Genomic DNA, 23,251 nt, shown 5'->3' with positions numbered 1-23,251 from the left:
TTCCTGGAAGCTTGACATTTAGACAAATCAGCCATCAATAGTCACATAGAAATAAATCATATTCACACACCATTCAAAAGAGACAACAAAAATCTGTGAAGAAAACAAGACCAGAAGCCAACACCAAAATAAGCAGAGACACCAGAGAAAAAATTAAATGGGAATCAATATTAATAAATGAACTCCCAAGGAGAAAACTGCATCTTGTCAACAGGGCAAGCTGTTGTACAGGTGAAACTTGAAAAATTAGAATATCATGCAAAGGTTCATTTATTTCAGTAATGCAACTTAAAAAGTGAAACTAATATATGAGATAGACTCATTACATGCAAAGCAAGATAGGTCAAGCCCTGATTTGTCATAATTGTGATGATGATGGCTTACAGCTCATGAAAACCCCAAATCCACAATCTCAGAAAATTAGAATATTACATGCAATCAATAAAACAAGGATTGTACATAGAATAATATTGGACCTCTGAAAAGTATAAGCATGTATATGTACTCAGTACTTGGTTTGGGCCCCTTTTGCAGCAATTACTGCCTCAATGCGGCGTGGCATGGAAGGTATCAGCCTGTGGCACTGCTGAGATGTTATGGAAGACCAGGATGCTTCAAAAGCGGCCTTCAGCTCTTCTGCATTGTTCACTCTCATGTCTCTCACCTTTCTCTTGGCAATGCCCCATAGATTCTCTATGGGGTTCAGGTCAGGCGAGTTTGCTGGCCAATCAAGCACAGTAATTCCACGGTCACTGAACCAGGTTTTGGTGCTTTTGGCAGTGTGGGCAGGTGCCAAGTCCTGCTGGAAAATGAAGTCAGCATCCCCATAAAGATCATCTGTGGAAGGAAGCATGAAGTGCTCCAAAATCTCCCGGTAGACGGCTGCATTGACCCTGGACTTAATGAAGCACAGTGGACCAACACCAGCAGATGAAATGGCTCCCCAAATCAACACAGACTGTGGAAACTTCACACTGGACTTCAAGCATCTCGCAGTGTGTGCCTCTCCATTCTTCCTCCAGACTCTGGGTCCTTGGTTTCCAAATGAGATGCAAAAGTTGCTCTCATCAGAAAAGAGGACTTTGGACCACTGAGCAACAGACCAGGTCTGTTTTTCTTTAGCCCAGGTAAGACACTTCTGACGTTGTTTGTTGTTCAGGAGCGGCTTGACAAGAGGAATACGACATTTGAAGCCCATGTCCAGGATCCATCTGTGTGTGGTGGCTCTTGATGCACTGACTCCAGCCTCAGTCCACTCCTTGTGAAAGTCCCCAACATTTTTGAATGGCCTTTTCCTGACAATCCTTTCCAGGCCACGGTCATCCCTGCTGCTTGTGCACCTTTTTCTTCCACACTTTTCCCTTCCACATAACTTTCTATTAATGTGCTTTGATACAGCACTTTGGGAACATCCAACTTCTTTTGCAATTACCTTTTGAGGCTTTCCCTCCTTATGGAGGGTGTCAGTGATGGTTTTCTGCACAACTGTCAGGTTAGCAGTCTTTCCCATGATTGTGATTCCTACTGGACCAGACTGAGAAACCATTTAAAGACTCAGGAATCCTTTGCAGGTGTTATGGCTTAATTAGCTGATTAGAGTGGGACACTTTGAGCCTAGAATATTGAACCTTTTCACAATATTCTAATTTTCTGAGATTGTGGATTTGGGGTTTTCATGAGGTGTAAGCCATAATCATCTCAATTATGACAAATCATGGCTTGAACTATCTTGCTTTGCATGTAATGAGTCTATCTCATATATTAGTTTCACCTTTTAAGTTGCATTACTGAAATAAATGAACTTTTGCACGATATTCTAATTTTTCGAGTTTCACCTGTATATGAACAAGGAGCAAATCAACACCCAGCAGCACTGATGATGTTACCTGATTGGGTAATGAAAAATGTGCAAACATAACAAAGAGAGTACCAAGGATTCCATGGAAGCAATGTTGGATTGTATGGAAGGACTTAAGGGAATCAAAGACTGAATCCAAGATGGAGCCTTTTCCTCTATACTGTCTTTTGAAATGTAGATTACTTTCATAATTTTGGTCAGTCACTACCCTTTATCTTACTCAATGCAACTTTTGCTTTATTTGAACTATAGAACGTACATATGTTCTTGGAATGGCGTATTTATTTTTGATATTTGAATTTAACATCTCATTTTACAATCAATTAAAATAATTGTTTAAAGGCCCAATAGCATCAAAGAACAGATCTACAATTTCTGGTGATTATGATAACAAAACAACCAGGGCATCGGTTTTAAAGTATTGTTTAGTACAGTGCTAATTTAAGAAAAACAGTGATGCTTTTATCAGCCCAAATTCAGTTAAAGGAGTATGAAACATAACATGAAATAGGATCACTATACTGGAATTACCATATATACTCGCAAATAAACTGAGAATTTTAAGTGCCAAAATGAACTGCAAAAATTGGGTTTGGCTTAGCCACAGATGGGCTTATCTGTATATATGGTAATTATTTTTAAACTACCCATATATCCTACATATACTCACAAATAAGCCATCAGTAAATAAAATGACATTTAAAGGATAATATTTGTAGCTCAGGATTGAAATTAGGAGTCCTTGGTGCTTTCTGAGCTTGCTTGTTTTCTTGCAGACATTTCATTATCTTACCTAGGTAACATCATCAGTGCTAGTAAGAAGTGCTGTTTGTTTAAAATGATATTTGAATGTTTAACCAGATACCATGAAAAAATGGATAATCTGTGGATCACCCATGGATGAGACAATTATGAAAATTAAAACATTTATTTTATTTATTTGATTTGATTTGTCAATTGCTTACAAGATAATAAGTATAAGTATATACATAGTTATGAATACATGAAATGGGTACATATAAGAAAAATAAAAGAAACAATAGGACAGGGACGGTAGGCACGTTGGTGCGCTTATGCGCGCCCCCTATAGACCTCTTAGGAAAGGGATGAGGTCAATAGTAGACAGTCTAAGGTTAAAGTTTTTGGGGATTGGGGAAGAAACTACAGAGTCGGGTAGAGTATTCCAGACATTGACCACTCGGTTGCTGAAGTCGTATTTCCTGCAATCAAGTTTGGTGCGGTTAAGCTTGAGTTTGTATCTATTGTGTGCTCTTGTGTTGTTATGGTTGAAGCTGAAGTATTCATTGACAGGTAGGACATTGCAATGTATGATTTTATATACCATACTTAGATCAGACCAAAGATGGCATAATTCAAGGTTTTCTAGGTCTAGAATTTCAAGTCTGGTGGCATAAGGTATTCTACAATGAGTAGAGGAGTGGAGAACTCTTTTTGTGAATTATTTCTGGACTTTCTCAACTGTGCTAATATCAGATACGTAATGTGGGTTCCAGACTGATGAACTGTATTCGAGTATTGGTCTAGCCAATGTTTTGTATGCTCTAGTTAGTAGTGTGATATTACCAGAGAAAAAGCTACGTAGGATTAGGTTAACAACTCTTAATGCCTTTTTGGCTATGTAGTTACAGTGGGCTCTAGCACTTAGATCATTAGAGATGAGTATTCCAAGGTCCTTTACACAGCTTGGATCATCAACAAGGTCTTGACTATTCAGCTTGTATTTTATTTTCTGATTTTTTTTGCCAATATGTAAGACAGAGCATTTATTTGTTGAGATTTGAAGTTGCCATTTGTTTGACCATTCTGATACATAGTCAAGATCTTTTTGAAGGGTAGCAGTATTGTCTGTGGTATTGAACAGCTTTACATCATCAGCGAAAAGAACACAGTTGCTCTTAATATGATCACAGCGGTCATTTATGTAGAGTATGAAGAGAGTTGGTCCTAGAACACTGCCTTGGGGGACACCACTGTTGACAGGTACAGAATTTGATAGGACACTCCCAATTTTGACCATTTGTTGTCTGTTTGACAGAAATGCTTCTATCCAGTTATGCAGTTGTCCAGAGATACCATAAGATTTTAGTTTTAGTAGTGGATCATTTTATCTGCAGGTAGCATAAATGTATTTTTATTAAAAATTCAAGAGTAGGCTTATCCATGGATAAGTTTATTCATGAGTATGTATGGCAAGGGTCTTCAAACTTGGCAAATTTAAGACTTGTGGACTTCCAACTCCCAGAAATTCTGAGCTAACATGAGTGGAGGAAGAATTCTGTGAGTTGAAGTCCACAAATCTTAAAGCTGTCAAGTTTGAAGACCCCTGATGTATGGCATCCTAATTACTGTACCCCCTACCCTTCAGCCCTGAATGGAGATAATACTGCACTATTTTGTGGAACTGCTATTTTAGGCAGGTATATAATAAAATGGCTATTATCTGCATGTTTTTGAAACAGCATTTTTAAAATATTTTAGAATTCACCAATTTTTTTAAAGAAAAGGGTTAGAAATGTCTTATCCCAGTCATTTTACTTTTACCTTTTGGGGGGGGTTGCAAAATAAAGACATTATTACCCAATCTTAGCTACCTTGAATTTTAAAATTCTGAATTATCATTTCAATAAATTTGTTAGTTTACATGAAATTATAGCAAACACTTCTCAACATGAAACAAACAAATGTGCGAATGTCACTTCCATCTTCATACTGGGTATGTTCATTATTGCTATGTCTATTCATTCATTAAGTGAAAACACTCTGAAGCGGAAAGAGACCTTTTTTCTATAAAACAGATATTTTTTAAGTGAAAGCTGGGAATAGAGGAATTAGACCTATTTGCAGGAAAGAAGTGCTCAGGCATCCCATATTTTTAATTTACTTGCTCCAAACACCATTTATTAACCATCTATGTCCCTTTCTTTTCATGTCCAATTCTGTAATTCTCAACTTTTTCAGATTTGTTTTCTTTTTCTTCTTCCAAAATTTAAACATGAATTATAAAGCAAACTTACAAAATACTTACAAAAATCTCAATAGATCAATTGTAGCTTTCCACAAACAAATATTAATGGAATCGCATGAACCCAGGTCTCTATCCCAAATCTAACCCTCAAAGATTGGATTTAATGGTCCAGTAAAGCATCCAAACAAATCTATTCAATTATCTATGTAGGAGGTGTACCTACAATTTTGTTGTAACCTCCACAGCTGAATTAACTCTACTCGAATTATATATCCAAATGGATCAATTACAAATAATAAAACAAAAGTGAAAACTTTCTTCATATACTTGGATTTTGCCATGCCACATCTCAATATACCTTTTCACTTTGGTTGGGAGGTGCTGCTATTTCATAACCATCCTGTCCCATGCAGTTCTTAAACACCAAGAATCTGATCATAGGTTTTTCTATAAGTTTCTTCATACGCTTGGAAAGTACAGGCTCAGCTTTTCTTCTCTTGACATCTCTAGGAAAAATGAGACCGTTCAGTGTCCAAGTTGCATTCTTCATTAACAACAGATGGTCTGGAAGGAAAGAAGTAAAGTAAATATTTAGTTTCAGAATTAAAAGCGAACATATCATGCTCCCTTTTGCCTATTACCTTAATAACACACTGGCTGCTATCCACATAAAAGCTGATATTTTTGGAAATACGACCCCATCTTTCCGCAAACCGTGACATAAGCTGTAGCAAGCTGTCTCTATTGATAGCCTGCATAAATCATCATTCCTGAAGGGAACAGATGTTCAGGTTATGAAAGAGTAATACCACAATTTAGTCATAATTAAAATTCACCTTAGCATGCCTCTGTAGCTGATCAGAAAGCAACATTTTACTTCTCATCTGCAAAACACTTTTCACCTTTGCTTCATAAAATCAAAGATACCTGTTTCTGAGCCTTCATCTACATTTGCCTAGATTTATACCTCTCATAAAGTCTCATACAAATGATCCATTTAACAGCTGGTTTCCTAATTCTTCTCCTAAAATAATGACCCCATGCATAATATCTTAGTAGAAAAATTCTAATTTGAAAGGGTAAATACGTGATAATTTTTCTCTGCTACCTTGGCTATCAGTCTATTTTTGCAAGGTTAGGAAGATAGAAATTAAGCATTTGTTACCAAGGAAAAAACCTAAGATATATTTCTCGACAAAGTGGGAACATTGATTAAAGGTCCTTGCTCATAATGTATAATTTTTTTTTATAAATTAAATTTGTAGTTTATCTAGTGCTTTTCTGCCCAGAGTAATCCTTTAGTAGGTCCATCCAGAATGTCTCAAAATCATGAATACTTTTCAGTTATCAAGTGGAAGAGAAGATGCAAAATGTATTTTACTTTTGTAGCATGTCTACTAGTTACAAAAGAATATCAAGACAAAAAAGACTCATTAAATGCAAGAAGAAAAGTACTCAAAACTATATAACATCTTAATAATATTTTATTTTATTTAAGTAGTAATGGCAGCAATCACTTCCAACAAAATAGCCAAAAGCATTGTAAATATGATTATTTTTGCATTACAAAATTGGAGATTAATTTTATGTGAAGCATTGTATAGATACAATATTTTAGGAAATCTCTGTTCATAAATTACATGTAGTAAATAATCTAAAGTATAACAAGTTTATTTATCCTGAGAAATACAGATCAGTTTTACTTTTTTAAGTAAGGCATGTATAACAGAGATCTATTCAAACCAGAAAAGTAATGGAGGTTTTAGAAAAGTTAACATGAACATCTCATTTTCTCTATTATATTTGCTACTAAAATCCAGTGTAGTCAATCTCTTCTCTCTTACATGCAGAAATATAGAAGTTGCTTTTCAAATTAAGTTTACAATGTGCAGTTATTTACAGCTAAAATGTTACATTGTAAACCATTAGTAAAGAATAACTGATTTGGAAGGACTTTGGAGATCTTCTAGAATAGAGCAACTGCCTGCTCAGGCAGGAAACCCTATAACATATATAACATATAGCCTGGAATGCACTACCTGACTCTGTTGTTACATCCTCTAACCCCCATTCCTTTAACCTCAAACTAACCACTATTGACCTCACCCCATTCCTAAGAGTATGTAAGGGGCATGCATAAGTGCACCATTGTGCCTACCGTCCCTGTCCTATTGTCACCATTTATGCGTACCTATTTCCTACGTTCCCCACTCATGTTTATACTTATACCTATTATCTTGTAAGTGATTGACAAATCAAACAAATAAAATAAATAAACATTTCAGACAAATGGTAGTCCAGTCTCTTCTTAACAACTTCCAATTTTGATGCACCCACAACTTCTGGAGGCTCATTGCTCCACTGATTAATTGTTCTAACTGTCAGGAAGTTGTTTCTTTCCTTGTTTAGTTTCCATCCATTGATTTTTGTCATACCTTTAGGTGCTTTGGAGAATAGCTTGACTCCCTCTTCTTTGTAGCAACCCCTCAGATATTGGAACACTGCTATCATGTTACCTGTAGCTAGTAATACTTAGTAGTACTTGTACATAGTTTAAAGTAGTACACATTATTTAATTATTGATTTGATAACCCTCAATTTATGACCACAAGTGGGATTTTCAGCTTTACTCTACACTTTTTTTCTGTCTCCTTTTGCTTTCCCCATTTTCACACTATTTTCATTATAATTTGTATTTTAATAAGTGAAGATAGCATAATCCTTTGTGTTCTTTAAGAAATCTCTAAAGACTTGGTTGTTTTCCCAGGCCTTGGGGTGACTTGGGGGCAAGGTAAGTGCGAAGCCACCTTTTCTTTCTTTTGTTTCTTTGGTCTGATTTGTTTTAATTTTGTCTTGATATTTTGTACTTCCAGTCACTAATAACATTTTTGTATGCTGTTTTTAATTGTAAGAGTTATTTGGCACTTATAAATAAAATGAATCAGTCTTCATAAGAATTCCTTATGCACTTATACAAAAATATATTAAACAAGGGGAGATAACACATCTTTGTATGAGGCTAATTGCTGAATCAATTTGAATTCAAATTGGGCGTTGGTACCTACCTGATACGCCCATTCTCGTCGAGCTGCGTAGAGCATCCAGACAGTGGGAGGTGCTCCAGTCTTCACTCTAACAGGCTGAGCTATAATTGAGGAACGCTCCTCCTCCTCCACGTGACTCCTCCACGCGTTCCCCAGTTTTACGAAGACGAGAAGACAAAAACTATCCTCTCATGTCAACTATAATACAAGTCTCAACTGCGAACTATATACATCATTGGCCGAAACAGGATTCCCCACCAGACAGACCAATTAGGGTGGGGCTGGATGCTCTACGCAGCTCGACGAGAACGGGCGTATCAGGTAGGTACCAACGCCCATTCTCCGTAGAGCTGCTGCGAGCATCCAGACAGTGGGACATACCAAAGCATGGCCTGCCCTACGGGAGGGACTTTGTCTGGTCCGGAATCACCTCTGGTTCTCTTGCCACCTGTTGAAGGACTCGCCTGCCAAAGGATGCCTCAGCTGAGGCGTAAACATCGATTTTATAGTGACGTATAAAGGGAGATGGAGATGCCCAGGTGGCTGCTCAACAGATATCCTGAATCGACGCCTGAGTAGCCCAGGCTGCCGAGGTGGCTGCACTCCTTGTAGAGTGAGCGGTGATCCCACTAGGAACAGGGAGAGCCTGCGCCAAATAGGCCTTGGATATAGTAGCCCTAATCCAGCGGCCAACGGTAGACGGGGATACCTTGCAGCCCAGCGTCTTTGGCTGAAAGGACAGGAATAAAGACTCTGACTTTCTGATTGACTGTACGATAGATGTAGATACGAAGTGCCCTTCGCACATCGAGAGTGTGCCACTGCCTTTCCCTTTCTCGAGAAGGCTTGGGACAAAAATTAGGCAGAACCAATTCCTGAGCTCTGTGAAATGCCGAGTTGATTTTAGGCATAAAGGCGGGATCTGGTCTCAGAACCACCCGATCAGTGTGGAAGACACATAAGTCCTTTCTCACGGATAGAGCTGCTATTTCAGATATCCTTCTTGCCGATGTTATCGCCACAAGGAACACCACTTTGAATGTGAGAAACTGAAGTGGCGCCTCCCTGAGAGGCTTGAAAGGAGGTTTAGTTAATGCCATAATAACTTTATTAAGATCCCAGGTAGGATATCTGTGGATCACCGGGGGGTGCAGATTAGAAGCCCCTCTAAGGAAAGCCCTTATGCGAGGGTGGTGGGAAAGTGAGTCAGAAGAGCTGCCAGCGACCACCGTGGACAGGGCTGCGACCTGCCTTCTCAGAGTGTTGGGGGAGAGGCCCCTATCTAGCCTGACCTGTAGGAAGGCCAGGATTTGTGCAATTGAAGGAGAGAGCGGATCGACAGCCGACTTATGGCACCACTTACAAAAGATGTTCCAGGTTGCGTTATAAATGCGGGTAGTCGAAGGCCGCCTTGCTGCCAGGATGGTATTGATGACCTGGACCGACAGGGCCTCATTTTTTAGCCTTTCCCGCTCAACCTCCAGATGGCTAACTGAAGCCACTGTGGGTCTGGATGTTGAAGAGGTCCCTGGGACAGAGAGATCCTGTCAAGGGGGATCCTCCACGGTGGGGCCATTGACAGATTGCGAAGATCCACAAACCACGGTCTCCTGGGTCAATACGGGGCTATCAGGAGGACCTCTGCCCTTTCGAGTATCAACTTCTGAATCACCTTGGGTATCAACGGTAGGGGGGGGAAAGGCGTACAGAAGCCCTGTGGGCCAGGGCCAGCGCAGGGCATCGTGGTTCTCTGTGCCGTCGGCAGGGTAACGAGAGAAGAATCTCGGTGTCTGGGCATTGAGTGGAGATGCGAACAGGTCCACAAGGGCTGACCGAATATCGCTGCTGCCTCCCTGAACAAGGAGGGGTGCAGGCGCCATTCCGATTGGTCCAGCGTGGCCCTGCTCAGCCAGTCTGCTTGGACATTCGAGACCCCCGAGATGTGTTCCGCCCTGATGGATAAGAGATGCACCTCTGCCCATCGACAAAGCCGCTCGGCCTCCCTCATGAGGCGAATGGAATGAGTGCCCCCTTGACGGTTGATGTAGGCTTTGGTAGTAGTGTTGTCTGTTAAGACCAGAATGTGACGGCCTCGTACCTGAGGGAGGAAGGCGCGCAGAGCTAGATATACTGCGTGAAGCTCCAGACAGTTGATGCTGCAGCGCCGCTCGGTTGCTGACCAGGTTCCCTGGGCTGAAAGCGACTGCATGTGGGCTCACCATCCGGAAAGGCTGGCGTCTGTTGTGAGAGTGACCCTTTGGGGCTCCTTGAAGAGATGACCTCTGTTGGTAGAGGATCTTGTCCACCAGAGGAGGGAGGCGAGAACCCTTGGAGGAACCTTCACCACGAGACCTGAATTGCTCCTTCCGGAACGTTGGTAAGGCAGGAGGAACCACTGCAAGGATCTGGAATGTAAGCGTGCCCAGGGAATAATTGATATACATGAGACTAACTTTCCAAGCAACTTGGACAAGTCCAGCAACGAGGCCTTTCTAGTCCGTCTAATTGTCCTGATAGCTTTTTGGATACTGCTGAACCTCTCTTGGGAGAGGAAGACCCTCCCTTCAACCAAATCAATCACAGCTCCTAAGTGAGCTATACGGGTGGAAGGGTTAAGCTGGCTCTTCTCCCAGTTAACGAGGAATCTGTGAGCCTGAAGCACTGAGAGGGTGATCTTAGTGTCACTCTCAGCCTGATGTCGGGTAGGGGACAGAATAAGAATATCATCAAGGTAGCAGTGAATGCGGATAGGGAAGTGCCTGAGGTGAACCGCCAGGGCTGCCAACACCTTGGTGAAGGTCCTCGGGGCCGAGACGAGACCAAAGGGAAGGGCTACATATTGGAAATGCTGATTGTTGTAGCAAAATCTCAAATATTTGGAATACGAGGGGTGAATGGGTACATGGAGATATGCCTCGGAGAGGTCAATGGATGTAAGCCAGTCTCCCTTCCTGGTACCCTGTAAGATCGACTGAAGGGTATGCATTTTGAACTTGTGACGGATGATATAGCGATTGAGCCTCTTCAGATCTAAAATGGGCCTCCAACCCCCGGAATGCTTAGGGACCAAGAAGAGGAGGGAATAGAACCCCCCTCCCCGCTGTGAAAACGGTACGGGCTGGATGGCCTTGATATCAGAAAGATCAGTGATAGCGGCCGCCATGCTGGCTTAGTCGGGTCTCTGGAAAGGGGAGAAACCATGAAGTGCTCCGGAGGAACAGACTGAAACTGAAGAGGGAGACCAAACCTTACAGTGTCCCTAACCCAGGAATCTGAAGTGGATGAGTCCCACTGGTCGGCAAAATACTTAAGGCGACTGCCAATGGGATAAGAGGCTGAAAGACTACCTGGGACGGCGGGGCGCCTTATTCCCTGCACCCCGGAAGGGTCTCCTGTAGATGCCTCCCCTTCTATTTCTGTCTCCCGAATCGCCCCGGTCCTGATAGGCTGACCGGAACGTCGGGGAGCTCTGATACCTAGGGGTGAAGGAAGGTTGGAAAGAGGTGCGAGACAAGCCCCTCCGAAAGGGCTGGGACCCTCTAGGCTCTTGCCTGCGAAAAAGTGATGGGAGGAACTTCTTATTCCGGCTCTCCATCAGCAATGGGTCAAGTGCCGGGCCAAACAATTTTTCCCCTGCTATAGGAGCTGAGACCAACTTAGTTTTATTCTTAACATCGGCCTGCCAGTGTCTAAGCCAAAGCAGCCTTCGGGCAGTAACGTGCGATGAGATGGCCCTAGACGAAAATTTTACAGAATGGAAAGTGGCATCAGCCGCGAACTCCGCTGCGGCCGTGAGTTTGGCAATGTCCTGATGGGCCCTAGTGTTTGACGGGGGAACATGCTGTTTCAACTGTCTGAGCCACCTGATGGAAGATCGAGTGAAAAATGACGCGGCTGTGGCCAACCGGATGGCCCAAGAATCCGACTGGTGCGCTCGCTGCAGCGCCATCTCTGCTCGCTTATCCTCTGGCTTCAGCGCTTCCAGAGCGTCAGTGGGATTGGATGATGATGCTAGCCTCACTATGGGGTCGTCTACCTCAGGCGTGTTTAGTATGGTAGAAAATTCCGGGTCGAGATTAAACAATCTCTTGTCTTGGCTGGAAGGAGCGGGAGGGGGACCCGCAGAGGCCAATTGCCTTGCGACCAAATCGGAAAAATTGGGGGGGTTGGAATAACCTCGGTTTCGACGACTGTGTTAAGCCTGGATTCCCCAACGGGTGTTAAGGAAAACAAACTAAACAGAATGTGCAGCGAAGTCAGATAGGAAGACAGGTAAATGTGTGAGATAAGCCTTCTCGTTAACACGCAGTAAAATTACAGATACGCTTGTGCTATCAAAATTATAATTTATTCCATTTAAGAATTATAGCATAGTCATGTAAACAGTCCAGTAGTCATATATCAATTTCAGTCAAGTCTTGTCAGGGATACTCTATTTGCAAAGTCCGTGTTGAATAGCCAATGTCAGTACACTTACAATAAATCAGTCCAATCTTCTCTCCGTTGAGAAATATCAACACACTTCTTCACTCCCCGTTTCAGCAAGAACACAGTCTTCAATAAGCCAGCCAGTAATTACCAGAGAGTGCCTTGCTGCTTATATAGTACTTTTACAGCTGCACCCTTAATTACATTCCTTTAGCTTAAAGTCACATACACTTTATGTGACAAACCATGATTCATCATTTTATTATCTTTACCCAAAACAGTTAGGGTAAAACAATGTTATCCCTAACAGACTGGTTGTCTGAATATCGAATCTTCCAGTCCCCCCGGGGTCGCTGGAGATTGTTCAGAGGAAGACTGGGAAGTCAGGCCCGAAACATTCTTTGCCTTGAATAGCAAGGACTTAAACAAATGAGGCTTAAACAGGCCTACAAATGCAGGTTGGTTAGGGGAAATGCCCTCGTCCTCTGACATCTCCCCTTCCATGGGGTCTACTTCGAAAAAGGGTTCTGAATATTGTAGAGACCCCCTATCTGAACCTTCCTCTTCCCTGAAGGGTTCAAACCCCATTTCTTCCTCTTCCTGGGCCTCCTCCCCTTCCGGGAAAGGAGCTTCCACTTGGGAAGGTACCTGACCGTGATGTGATGCCGGTCTGGAGAGGGATCTTCCGGACATAGATTCGACCTCGGGCACCATCATTTGGGAACCTGGTCTGGATAGCTGCTGGATGCCCTCTGCTATTCCTTGCCTGATGGCCAGTTGCATCCACTCTCTAATGCTGTCCGGAATAATGGTTGAGGACGGGTCTTCTGGACATAGGCCCGCTGCAGTTGGTGTGAAGGTCGCCTCAGGCGTGCGAGAGGCCTGGTGACTTCGGGCGGGTGAGCACCTGGAAGGAGAGGGTTGACCTGAAAGGGGAGGGGGTTGAGTAGAGGTAGAGGGCGGGGCAGGATTTACAGAATGCGAGTCTTTAGATCGTTTGTCAAACTCCTTCTCCAAGGCCTTATGACTCCTTAAGGCATCCATTTGAGAGGCCCTGGAGGAGTCCTTGTCCCTTTTGCGCAAATAGTGCGTCTTTGACTTCGCCTTCAAAGAAGGACCGCTGGGATTGCCTTCTGCCATGACACAAAAAGGATATTAGACAAGAAAAAAAGGGCGGTTGGCACGCCTGGGAGTTCGACCTACAACGTAGGCCGGCTTTCCTATAGTTGGGCCGCGTCCCCCTTTTGGATAAAAATTTTTTATTATAATTTATTTTATTTTATTTTATTTTATTTTTATTTTTTTGTGGGCGGAGCCCAAAAGGTGCCAATCAAGTCCAAACAAAAAAGGAAATTTAATGTGCTTTCAACTTATTCCTTACCAAGAAGAAAGGAAATAAATTTAGAGCTAAATCCTAAACATCCAATATACCAAATGAACGCAGAGGCCAGAAAAAGGAAAAGAATAACCAACAAGGGAAAAAAAGTGGGCCTCCTGAGGCAGCCTCCCAACAAAAATGGGAAGTAAGTGCCTGCGTCTCTGGGCGAGCTGCGGAGAAGACAAAAAGCCAACTAGAAGTAAAATGAAAGGGCAACCGGGCACTGAACCACACTACCCTTAAAATCCAGGCTCCACACGGCCTGCCGGTCCCGCTATGGGCCTTTAGAAACCTCGCAGCCCGATCGGAATGATAGCAAAAAAATTCAAAATGGCGGCCGGCCACGAGGCGCACCCAAAATGGCCGCTGGCCCCGGCGTGACTACCACAGAGACGCACAAACCCTCTAAAGCACACAAACGGCTGGAAAAAGGCAGGAAAAGACACGAGGGCTGTAAGAAGGAGCTCTCCTTCTTCTAGGCGTTCGTGGGGGGAAGGCGCAACGCAGCGCTATCTACAGTGTGATCTCAAGCCGCTGCTCAGCTGTAGCGCGGCTAGAAAAGCGGCAGAGGAAAGGGAGGGGGTGGGGGGGCAAAGGGCTCCAAATCCCCCTATTTCCCCCCTAAATTAAATTTGGGACGAAAACTAAATGCGCAGGGGACAAAGAGAAAGGAGAGATCAAACCTGACTTTTAGAGAAGAGAAAAAAACCTGGATCGGCCAAGGAGTAAACGAACAAGCTGCCTGTCTCTAGCGAGGCTGAGCTAAAACTGGGGAACGCGTGGAGGAGTCACGTGGAGGAGGAGGAGCGTTCCTCAATTATAGCTCAGCCTGTTAGAGTGAAGACTGGAGCACCTCCCACTGTCTGGATGCTCGCAGCAGCTCTACGGAGAACTATTCAGTTTATCAAACACTTTTTTAAAAATATTTTTTTCAACCAATATGCAGTACAATCTCATATTCATACATTTCTTAATAATTATTAAAGGACATAAATCTGATCCATACATTCCTTCTTTAGCGCAATGCCATATTGTACTTTCCAAATTTTGTTCACTGTCACCTTTTTTATTCTTTCAGTCAGAATTCTGCCAAACATTCAACAAACTTAACCTCAGTAGTTTTTGTATTGGATTTTGTTATCTTTCCTTTCTGTGTAGGGAGGGGAGGGCTAAAGGAACAATAATAGAGTTCTTCGTCAGGCATTGGTGCTATCTTCATATACACATATTAAACTAATTACACAGCAACTCCATAAAAGAAAAGGCATCTGATATTTTAGCCATTATATCAGTTACATATATAACCATTACATCACCTATACTTTCAGCATTACCTTTTTTCAACACCTTCACAATATTTAATACTTTCTTTTCATGCTTTTTTTATTATTTCTGGAGTATAGGAGGGAGGGAAAGTAAAACAGCCTTTCCGGATCCTTAATGTAATAGCCTACATCAATGACATCATATATCATCCCAGTTTCTTTCCTAACATAGCCTATTATAAAGTGCTGTCAAAAGTAGATTAGCAGTACAAACAGTAGTATACATACAGTAAGTGCACTATTTAGGCATAAGGCTTCATGGGAGGGAACGCATGAGTGGGTGCATGCAATAGGTAATTTCTCTTTGAGAGAGGGAATGGTCCCACCAGCTCTTAAAGAGATAGTGATGTGCCCTCTCCTCAAAGGGCCACTGCTTGACTTGGACAGATTTTGTCCGATCTCCAACCTCTAGAGATTATCTAGACCCCTTTCAGTCAGTATTCAGACCAGGCTTTGGGACTGGGATGACATTTATTGCATTAATGGATGTTCTGTGGCAGGAGTGGAGGTAGTGCATACATCAGGGCTCTTCTGGACCTCTCAGCAGCATTCAGGATCATGGTATCCTTCTATGCTGACTACAAGAATAAGGGATGGGCAGCACTTTTTTTTCCAATCAATGTTGCTAAAGGGTGAGCCCCTACTTTGTGGGGTGCTTCAGGACTCTGTTCTTTCTCCCCTTCTATTTAACATTTACATAAGGCTGCTGGGTGAGGTGATCCATTGGTTTGGGGTGAGATATCAATGATATGCAGACGACACCCAGCTTTATATCTCTACCCCATGTCCCATTAATGATATTGTGGATGTCCTATCCTAATGTCTGGAGGCTGTTAGGGACTGGGTGTAATGAAGTGGGCTCTGATTCAACCCTAGCAAGACAGATTGGCTATGGGTATTCAGACACCACCACCCTCAAAGGCAATGTTCTTCCATCTATGGTTCTGGAGGAGTTGCACTACCACAGACAGATCTGATGCGCAATCTGGATGTCCTCCTGGACTTGCAGCTCCTGCTCAAAGAGAAGATGGCAGCCACCTTTGCACACCTTTGGGTGGCATGCCCGTTGTACCCATACCTGAACTGGGAGGTCCTGCTCTCAATAACTCATGCTTTTATAACATCCTGATTAGACTACTGTAATATCCTCTACATGGAGCTGACCATTTAGAAACTCCAATTGGTGCAGAATACAGCCATGCAAGTAGCAAATGGTACCAAATATATAGCACACATATTACATCTCTTGTGTGAGCTGCACTGATTACCAGTATGTTTCCAGGTGCAATTCACAGTGTTGGTGGTTACTGTAAAGCCCTACATGGCTTGGGGCAAGGATACCTGAAGGATCATCTTTTTCAAGAGCATCTATCTATCCAAGCAGGTAAAGCAGAATGGGCATGATGCAACTTCCATCAGCCAAAGAACGTCAGCTAGCAGAGATCAGAAGACAAGCTTTTTCCACAGTAGCCCCTGATCTATGGAACATCCTCCCTTTGAGATCAGAATGGTCCCAACCCTGTAAGCCTTTTGTAAGGCTCTAACAACCTGGTCTGGTGTGCTGAATGTGTCAGGGGCCCAATTTCATGGCTCTATTGCTAACTATCCAAGTATCTTGTTTCTATTATATTTAATTTGGATGTTTTTAGTGTTTTTATTGGTTTTACTGTTTTATTGTTTTAAAATATTTTTAATATTTTAAAATATATATATATATATATATATATATATATATATATATATATATATATATATATATATATATATATATATATATATATATATATATATATATATCTTAAGTTTTCGGTACTTACATGTATGGCATTCGGCTTTGTTGGGTATTTTCCCACGTCATTGTAGTTGTTCTTTTAAAGTTGTAGCAACGTTTCAGCAGAATCTCATCTGCCATCATCAGGCTTCTGTATAGTGTTCGTCTGTGAGTCAGACTTTTACAGTGGTTTCAGATTTAAATTTGGGGCAGCCTATTGCTGTGCCAGAATGGTTTTTTCTTCATCCTGTTTGGTTGGGAGTCTTGGTCTGTGTTTATTGGTCTCGGAGTTTGCTGTGTTCTGCTTGATTGGTGTCTCTAATATCTTCTGTCTGTTTTTTGGGTCTTTTTGTATCTTGATTGGCTGGCAGCATTGTGTTACTTTATTGGAGGCCTTTAGTGCAGCTTGGCTTCGGGTAAATGGACGGCTATCATTAGTTAGGAAGCTGGGTTTCATCTGGGTGCCTTCTCTTCTTCACCACTATAGAAAACCCTAGCCACAGAACCATCAGAGAAGCCATAGAGATTGAAAAAAGACCAGAAAGCATGAATAGAAGAGATGATTCCACCAGGCTGTCAATCATTTGGAAGCCTGCACTCACAAACAAAAAAATCTCCACACCACAAGCCAGGCAAACACCTGGGCACAAACAGATCCCCCCTGATACCTCCAGCCCAAACACACCCCAACCAGGCACCCAGATGAAACCCAGCTTCCTAACTAATGATAGCCGTCCATTTACCCGAAGCCAAGCTGCACTAAAGGCCTCCAATAAAGTAACACAATGCTGCCAGCCAATCAAGATACAAAAAGACCCAAAAAACAGACAGAAGATATTAGAGACACCAATCAAGCAGAACACAGCAAACTCCGAGACCAATAAACACAGACCAAGACTCCCAACCAATCAGGATGAAGAAAAAACCATTCTGGCACAGCAATAGGCTGCCCCAAATTTAAATCTGAAACCACTGTAAAAGTCTGACTCACAGACGAACACTATACAGAAGCCTGATGATGGCAGATGAGATTCTGCTGAAACGTTGCTACAACTTTAAAAGAACAACTACAATGACGTGGGAAAATACCCGAACAAAGCCGAATACCATATATATATATATATATATATAAATATAAATATTTGTAATTTAATTGTTATTGATTGAATTGGGCAGGCATGGAAATTGTACAAACAAATAAATAAATCCCAACTTCACACCCTGTTGGATGGTATATTAGAAACATCTGGAAAAGATTAACCTGGCCTGTTTTATGACACACAATCAAAAACCTCATTTGTAATTGAAAATGAGACTAAAGAAATGCAGAACATAATGACTAACTACCAGTCCTAGGTAGAGAGTGATTACATACTTGCAAACTAAAAGAGACACGAATGAAAGCAAATATACATGTCTCAGGATAATGTTGTAGGATCCAATCTGAATCAGTCACTGGGACCAGAGTTTTAGTCTTCCAAGCTTTTGGACTCATGCTGGTGCCCACCTTCAGGGAACTTCTTTCTCTCTTTCTTCTTCTCTTTGGAAAGAAAGAAGATCCCTGAGGATGGCCTCCAGCACATGTCTGAAAGCTTGGAAGACTAAAACTCTGGTCCCGGTAACCGACTCAGATTGGATCCTGCTAAAAAATGCATCATACACTAGAAAAGGAATGAGGAAGCAGTAGGAAAAAAAACAAACTCAAGCACCAAGTTTAAACTTTCAAAAACAATTTTATAAATCTATAAATAGGTTGGGGAAAATAAAATAATAGATTCATAAACTCAGTAGGTTAAATGCCATAGAAAATCTAAAAAAAAAAATTAAAGTCTGAAAGCAATGTGTATTCTTATCACAAATTTTATAAGTTGATTTACCTCAAAACATGCCATACTAGCAAGAAGTTGGATTCCTTAAAATTGTTCATTAAATAAAACTATACAATGAAAATATACTCAGCATATTTCTACTGCATGCTGAGAAGAGATAATATGAAATAAAGTAAAATTACTGTATTGCATCTGAATGTCCCAAACATTTCATTTTGCTATATAGATCTGTCATTTTCCTTCCATTCTGAGATTAAGTAGTATTTGAAAATAAATATATTATAGTAGAATTTTTATATTGAGATCATTATTTAAATGCATTCATTTATTACATTTTATTCTGCTTTTCTCTAACAGTTCAATACAGTTTATATCAGGATCTACTTGAATTTTATCCCAAACAACAACCGTAGATGGTAGACTGGATTTGGAAAGAATGGTTGGCCAAAGTCAACCAGCAAAGTCATCTGAGCTTGGAATTTGACTGACTCTTTCCAATCTAACACTTTAGTAATGATAGGATTGCCATACTAGATAACATAATTAGTAACAATAACGGAGGATGTTTGTAGCTCAGGGTTGAAATTAGGGTCCTTGGTGTTCTCTGCACTTGGCTGTTTTCTTGGAGATGTTTCATCACCCAAAGAAGGTAACATCTTTAGTGCAAGTGATGATGTTAACCTAGTTTGGGTAATGAAATGTCTTCATGAAAACAATCAAGCTCAGAGTGCTCCAAGGACCTCTCATAACTAGTAACTTTTATGTAAATAGAATCCAGGTGCACACTGGCCCATCTTTTTTTAAAAAAATGTGTTAGGCTCTCAATGTAAACTAGATCACAAAATCAATTTCACTGGAAGTTTAGAACAATACTTTATTGAGAAATTCTTGCATATTTCTGCCACGATCGCATCTTTTATTCTACAGTTTGGCATCCTCCCTATTATCCCAAAAGTGCTAGAGGAAGAAAACCAGAATATACAGCTTTGAATTGCCTATATACCACATCTGACAGCAATGCTTCTTGCTCAAATATTGTATTTTATTTCGGACTTTTTCCTAAGAAATTTTATTAATCTGAACTCAGACAGACTTATTCCTTAGCTGTTTTTCACAAGTCCTAACTGTTGCTGGGGAGATGTAGAGAATTAGAGATAACCTTGGAAAAGAAATTTAGCAAAATCTGAGTTAAACCTGGGAATAGAAGAGAATATCAGAAAGTTAAAATGGCTGTGCTATAATTATCTTTGATATAAGAGGGGGAGAAATAAATAGTCAAGCTTTCAAACTTTTGTTACTCTAACCTATATCAATAAATTAGAGTTCTACTACTTCTTATGAACTCTGTTTTCTGGCCTAGTCCATCTCGAAGAGTTGACAAGAGATCTGAAAACTGTGACACTATACTAGATTTCAGAAATACTGTTAGTTTTTTAAATGCTACAATTCTGATTTTCATTTTTTCTTATTTGGTTGCTTTTTACAATAATGATATTTCAATTATTACTTTGAATATTATTTAGGAAAGCTGAATGATAAATGAATAATGAATAATGTCAGACATAGCTAGTTGCAGCCACAACTCACATCTGGGCTCATCAGTGAATTACTATTCTTAACACTTAGTTCATTTTCTTGGGTTAATTTGGCAGAAAACACCTCAACATGGCTCAAATAAATTAGAACTTTTGCTGCAGACAAGAGAAAAGCATTAAGCACAACTGTTGACTCACCACTCAAGTCTAAATACATAGAGATTTTATTCATCCACATTGCTTTAAATTTGAAGGGTTTCCTCCCAATCATTCCATACTTTATGTGGCAATTGGTGGCCTTGAAGTCTCCTCACCTTGTTAGATTCAAATATTAGACAAAGTATCTTCAGTTTTATGTCTTTTCCCTAAACGTGTCAAAGATAAGAGCTGAATCCCTGAATAAGTACTGAATGCAATCAGGCAATATTAAGAACAATAAACTGAAATGAAATCAAAATTACTAATTTAGTAATTTAATTACTAAAGTATAAAATGATTTGTCCCCATCTGCAGATAACAACCAAAAACACAGAAATCTTTCCCAAGCACTTAAACATGCATGCATGCTCCAATCATCAGAAAGAGCAAACAAGAAGGGCCAGGGAAAAGAATGGGAAGGGGTAGCTGCATTAGAAAGAAAGGAAAATAAGGAGAAGACTAACTGAATAGGATAGGAAAGAAAATATGGAGAAATCATAATCAGATTTTACAATAATGATCAAATTTTCTTAAAGTAGCAACCTTTCCTTAGCAACCATTACTTTTCAAAAGCATTTGTCTCCTGCCTAATCGGCAATGCCTTTATTTTTCTCTGTAAATGTAAATTTTCTGCACACACGTGTGCACACTGCACAGACTCACACACACAATTTCCAGGTAATTACTTGAAGAAAGTCCCTGCCACTTTTTCAGAAAAGAAGAAGGGTCTGTGTAGCATCTGAACAAGCCCTCAGTTAAAATAGCTACACAAGCATAAACAGAGAATATTAATGACAGTCACTATATAATGGAAACCAGTCAAAAAGCAGTTAACATATTGTAAATATGTTTTTAATATGAATAGCAACTGAATTGAAATCAAAATGTTAAAACTGAATAAGATACCGGCCTATGACATTTCTGTGCAATATTCTTGAATATTTAGAAATTCAACCTTGGTTCAACTAGTTACTAAGAAATTATTTGGTTTTTTTCCTTCAAAATTTTAACTTTGTAAAATAACACTAATAGTATGAAATCATGTGTCTCCTTTATTTATCTAGAAGGAACATTGTTAAGTAAATGCTATCAGTTAACTGTAATAAGGTTTTTTTTTTTAAATGTATTTTTGCAGTGTTATGGAAATGAAAATATTGGGAGCAGAAAATCTAGAAAATTCATGTTGAACATTTACGAACTTTTGAAATCCTAATTTCAAATATTATACCATAATAGTAAAAAAATGAAGCAACCCTGATATTTAGCAAAAGATCGAGAAGGAAATTAGACTAATAAGCAAAGCTGAAAGCTTAATTGCCAGAAAGCTTTGACTGATGTGCAGATAAATAAATGTCAAAACATATAAAAGAACAATGAAAAAGAGAAGAGCAATTGCAGTAGTATGACAAAAGTGTTAACAATGGCTCAAATTCCACACAACCCCATTTTTGTTGTTGAGGATGAAATTTTAGTAGCAACTTGTCATACATTTCCGTCAAACTGAGGTAATCACAGTACGCCAACTGTGAACCAGGAGTCCATTTCAAAATAGAATAATAGCCACCATTTGAAACACTTTTTTCCCATTGAAATATACCAAGGAAGCAAAAATAGAAAAAAAATATGTAAACAGTTACACTAATAAATCTGAAAATAATTTTGCCACATATATAAATTGCTATGAAAATACTCTAAATAAGATAAAATATGATTAACTGTTACTAGAATGAAACATGATATAGCCTTTTAGTTCAGCAATGTTTAAATTGTATTTTAAAAAATATAATTGCATTAGCTGACTTAAAATCAAGGGTTTTTGTTTGTTTGTTTGTTTGTTTGTTTTTTGAAGACATGGAATAATTCTTTAGGAAATCCTAATTTGAGGTTCAAATCCAGGGAAAGTAGGCATGAAATCTATTCGGGGGGGAGGAATCACTGTGTTTACATTCTATTGTAATATTCTTATCCAATGATATGGAACAACATCAGTGGTTCTTTAAAAGAAAGTTCAGAAACCCTGGGAAAGATTATGATAATGAAAAAAAAAAAAGCCTCATATTGCCATTTTTTCAGGAGGCAACTGGACTTTCTTGTTTTTTCTTTTGAAGACGTTTTGCTTCTCATCCAAGAAGTACAATATTAATGCAATATCGGGTTTTCAATTCAATTGTATAGAATGTGAAGGATGTGTGTTTGTTTTTTTTATTTTTATAATTATAATGTACACTGAAGATGGTATTTAATTTCATTGTACAAGGTGCAATGACAATAATTTAAAGTAAACTTTGGGATAACCATGACTTGGATGACTGAGAATCTCTACAGACCTCATATTGCCAGTATCTTGCTTGTTAACTACTACATGCTGCTAGCAGGGAGGTGGGTAGAAAATGGAAAACGGTAGGAGCAAATGCTTTTGAATGTCTTGCATAATTTAAAATTAACACATGTAGTAAGGAACCAAAAGGACACCTGTTATTTTCATAGGTGTATAAATTATCATAAATTATTATATAATTTTTAAAAAAATTAAAAAATATTTAATCAAGGAATAATTTGTTATTAGATATTCAGTTTTAAATGAACATCTGAAAAATTCAGTACCATGTTAAGTTTCCTACGTTCTCACTAACATGAATGAGATGAATATTTATTGCCATTCACTAGATTTGGACAATACCAAGCATAAATTCTGAATCCCACCAATTTCAAGAATATGGGTTCCCTTCTAGCAAAGAGTTGCCTTCAGGGTAGTGCTTCCTCCTCCTACTTTAAGGAAATCAATTATAATTATGACTAATACTAAGCAGGATTTCCTACAATATAGAATATAACCGTGACGTTTGAAGCTATGTAAAAATTAGGTAGTTCTACAATGTTATTTGCAGTCACACAAACA

General features: G+C 40.0%; 1 protein-coding gene across 1 annotated transcript in view; it reads right to left on the bottom strand.

The window, feature by feature from the left end:
- Positions 1 to 23,251, bottom strand: part of DCDC1 (doublecortin domain containing 1) — a 314,173-nt gene that overhangs the window by 258,782 nt on the left and 32,140 nt on the right. Inside the window, exon 6 of the mRNA XM_087951066.1 lies at positions 5,203 to 5,408. Within this exon, the coding sequence (XP_087807192.1) occupies positions 5,203 to 5,408 (206 nt within the window). The remainder of the gene's footprint in view (positions 1 to 5,202; positions 5,409 to 23,251) is intronic.

This window comes from Notechis scutatus, chromosome 1 (genome assembly GCF_049901735.1).
Source record: "Notechis scutatus isolate UNSWTSFEM ecotype Mainland chromosome 1, rNotScu1.2, whole genome shotgun sequence".
NCBI lineage: Eukaryota > Metazoa > Chordata > Lepidosauria > Squamata > Elapidae > Notechis > Notechis scutatus.
This window is presented reverse-complemented; position numbering and strand designations above follow the sequence as displayed.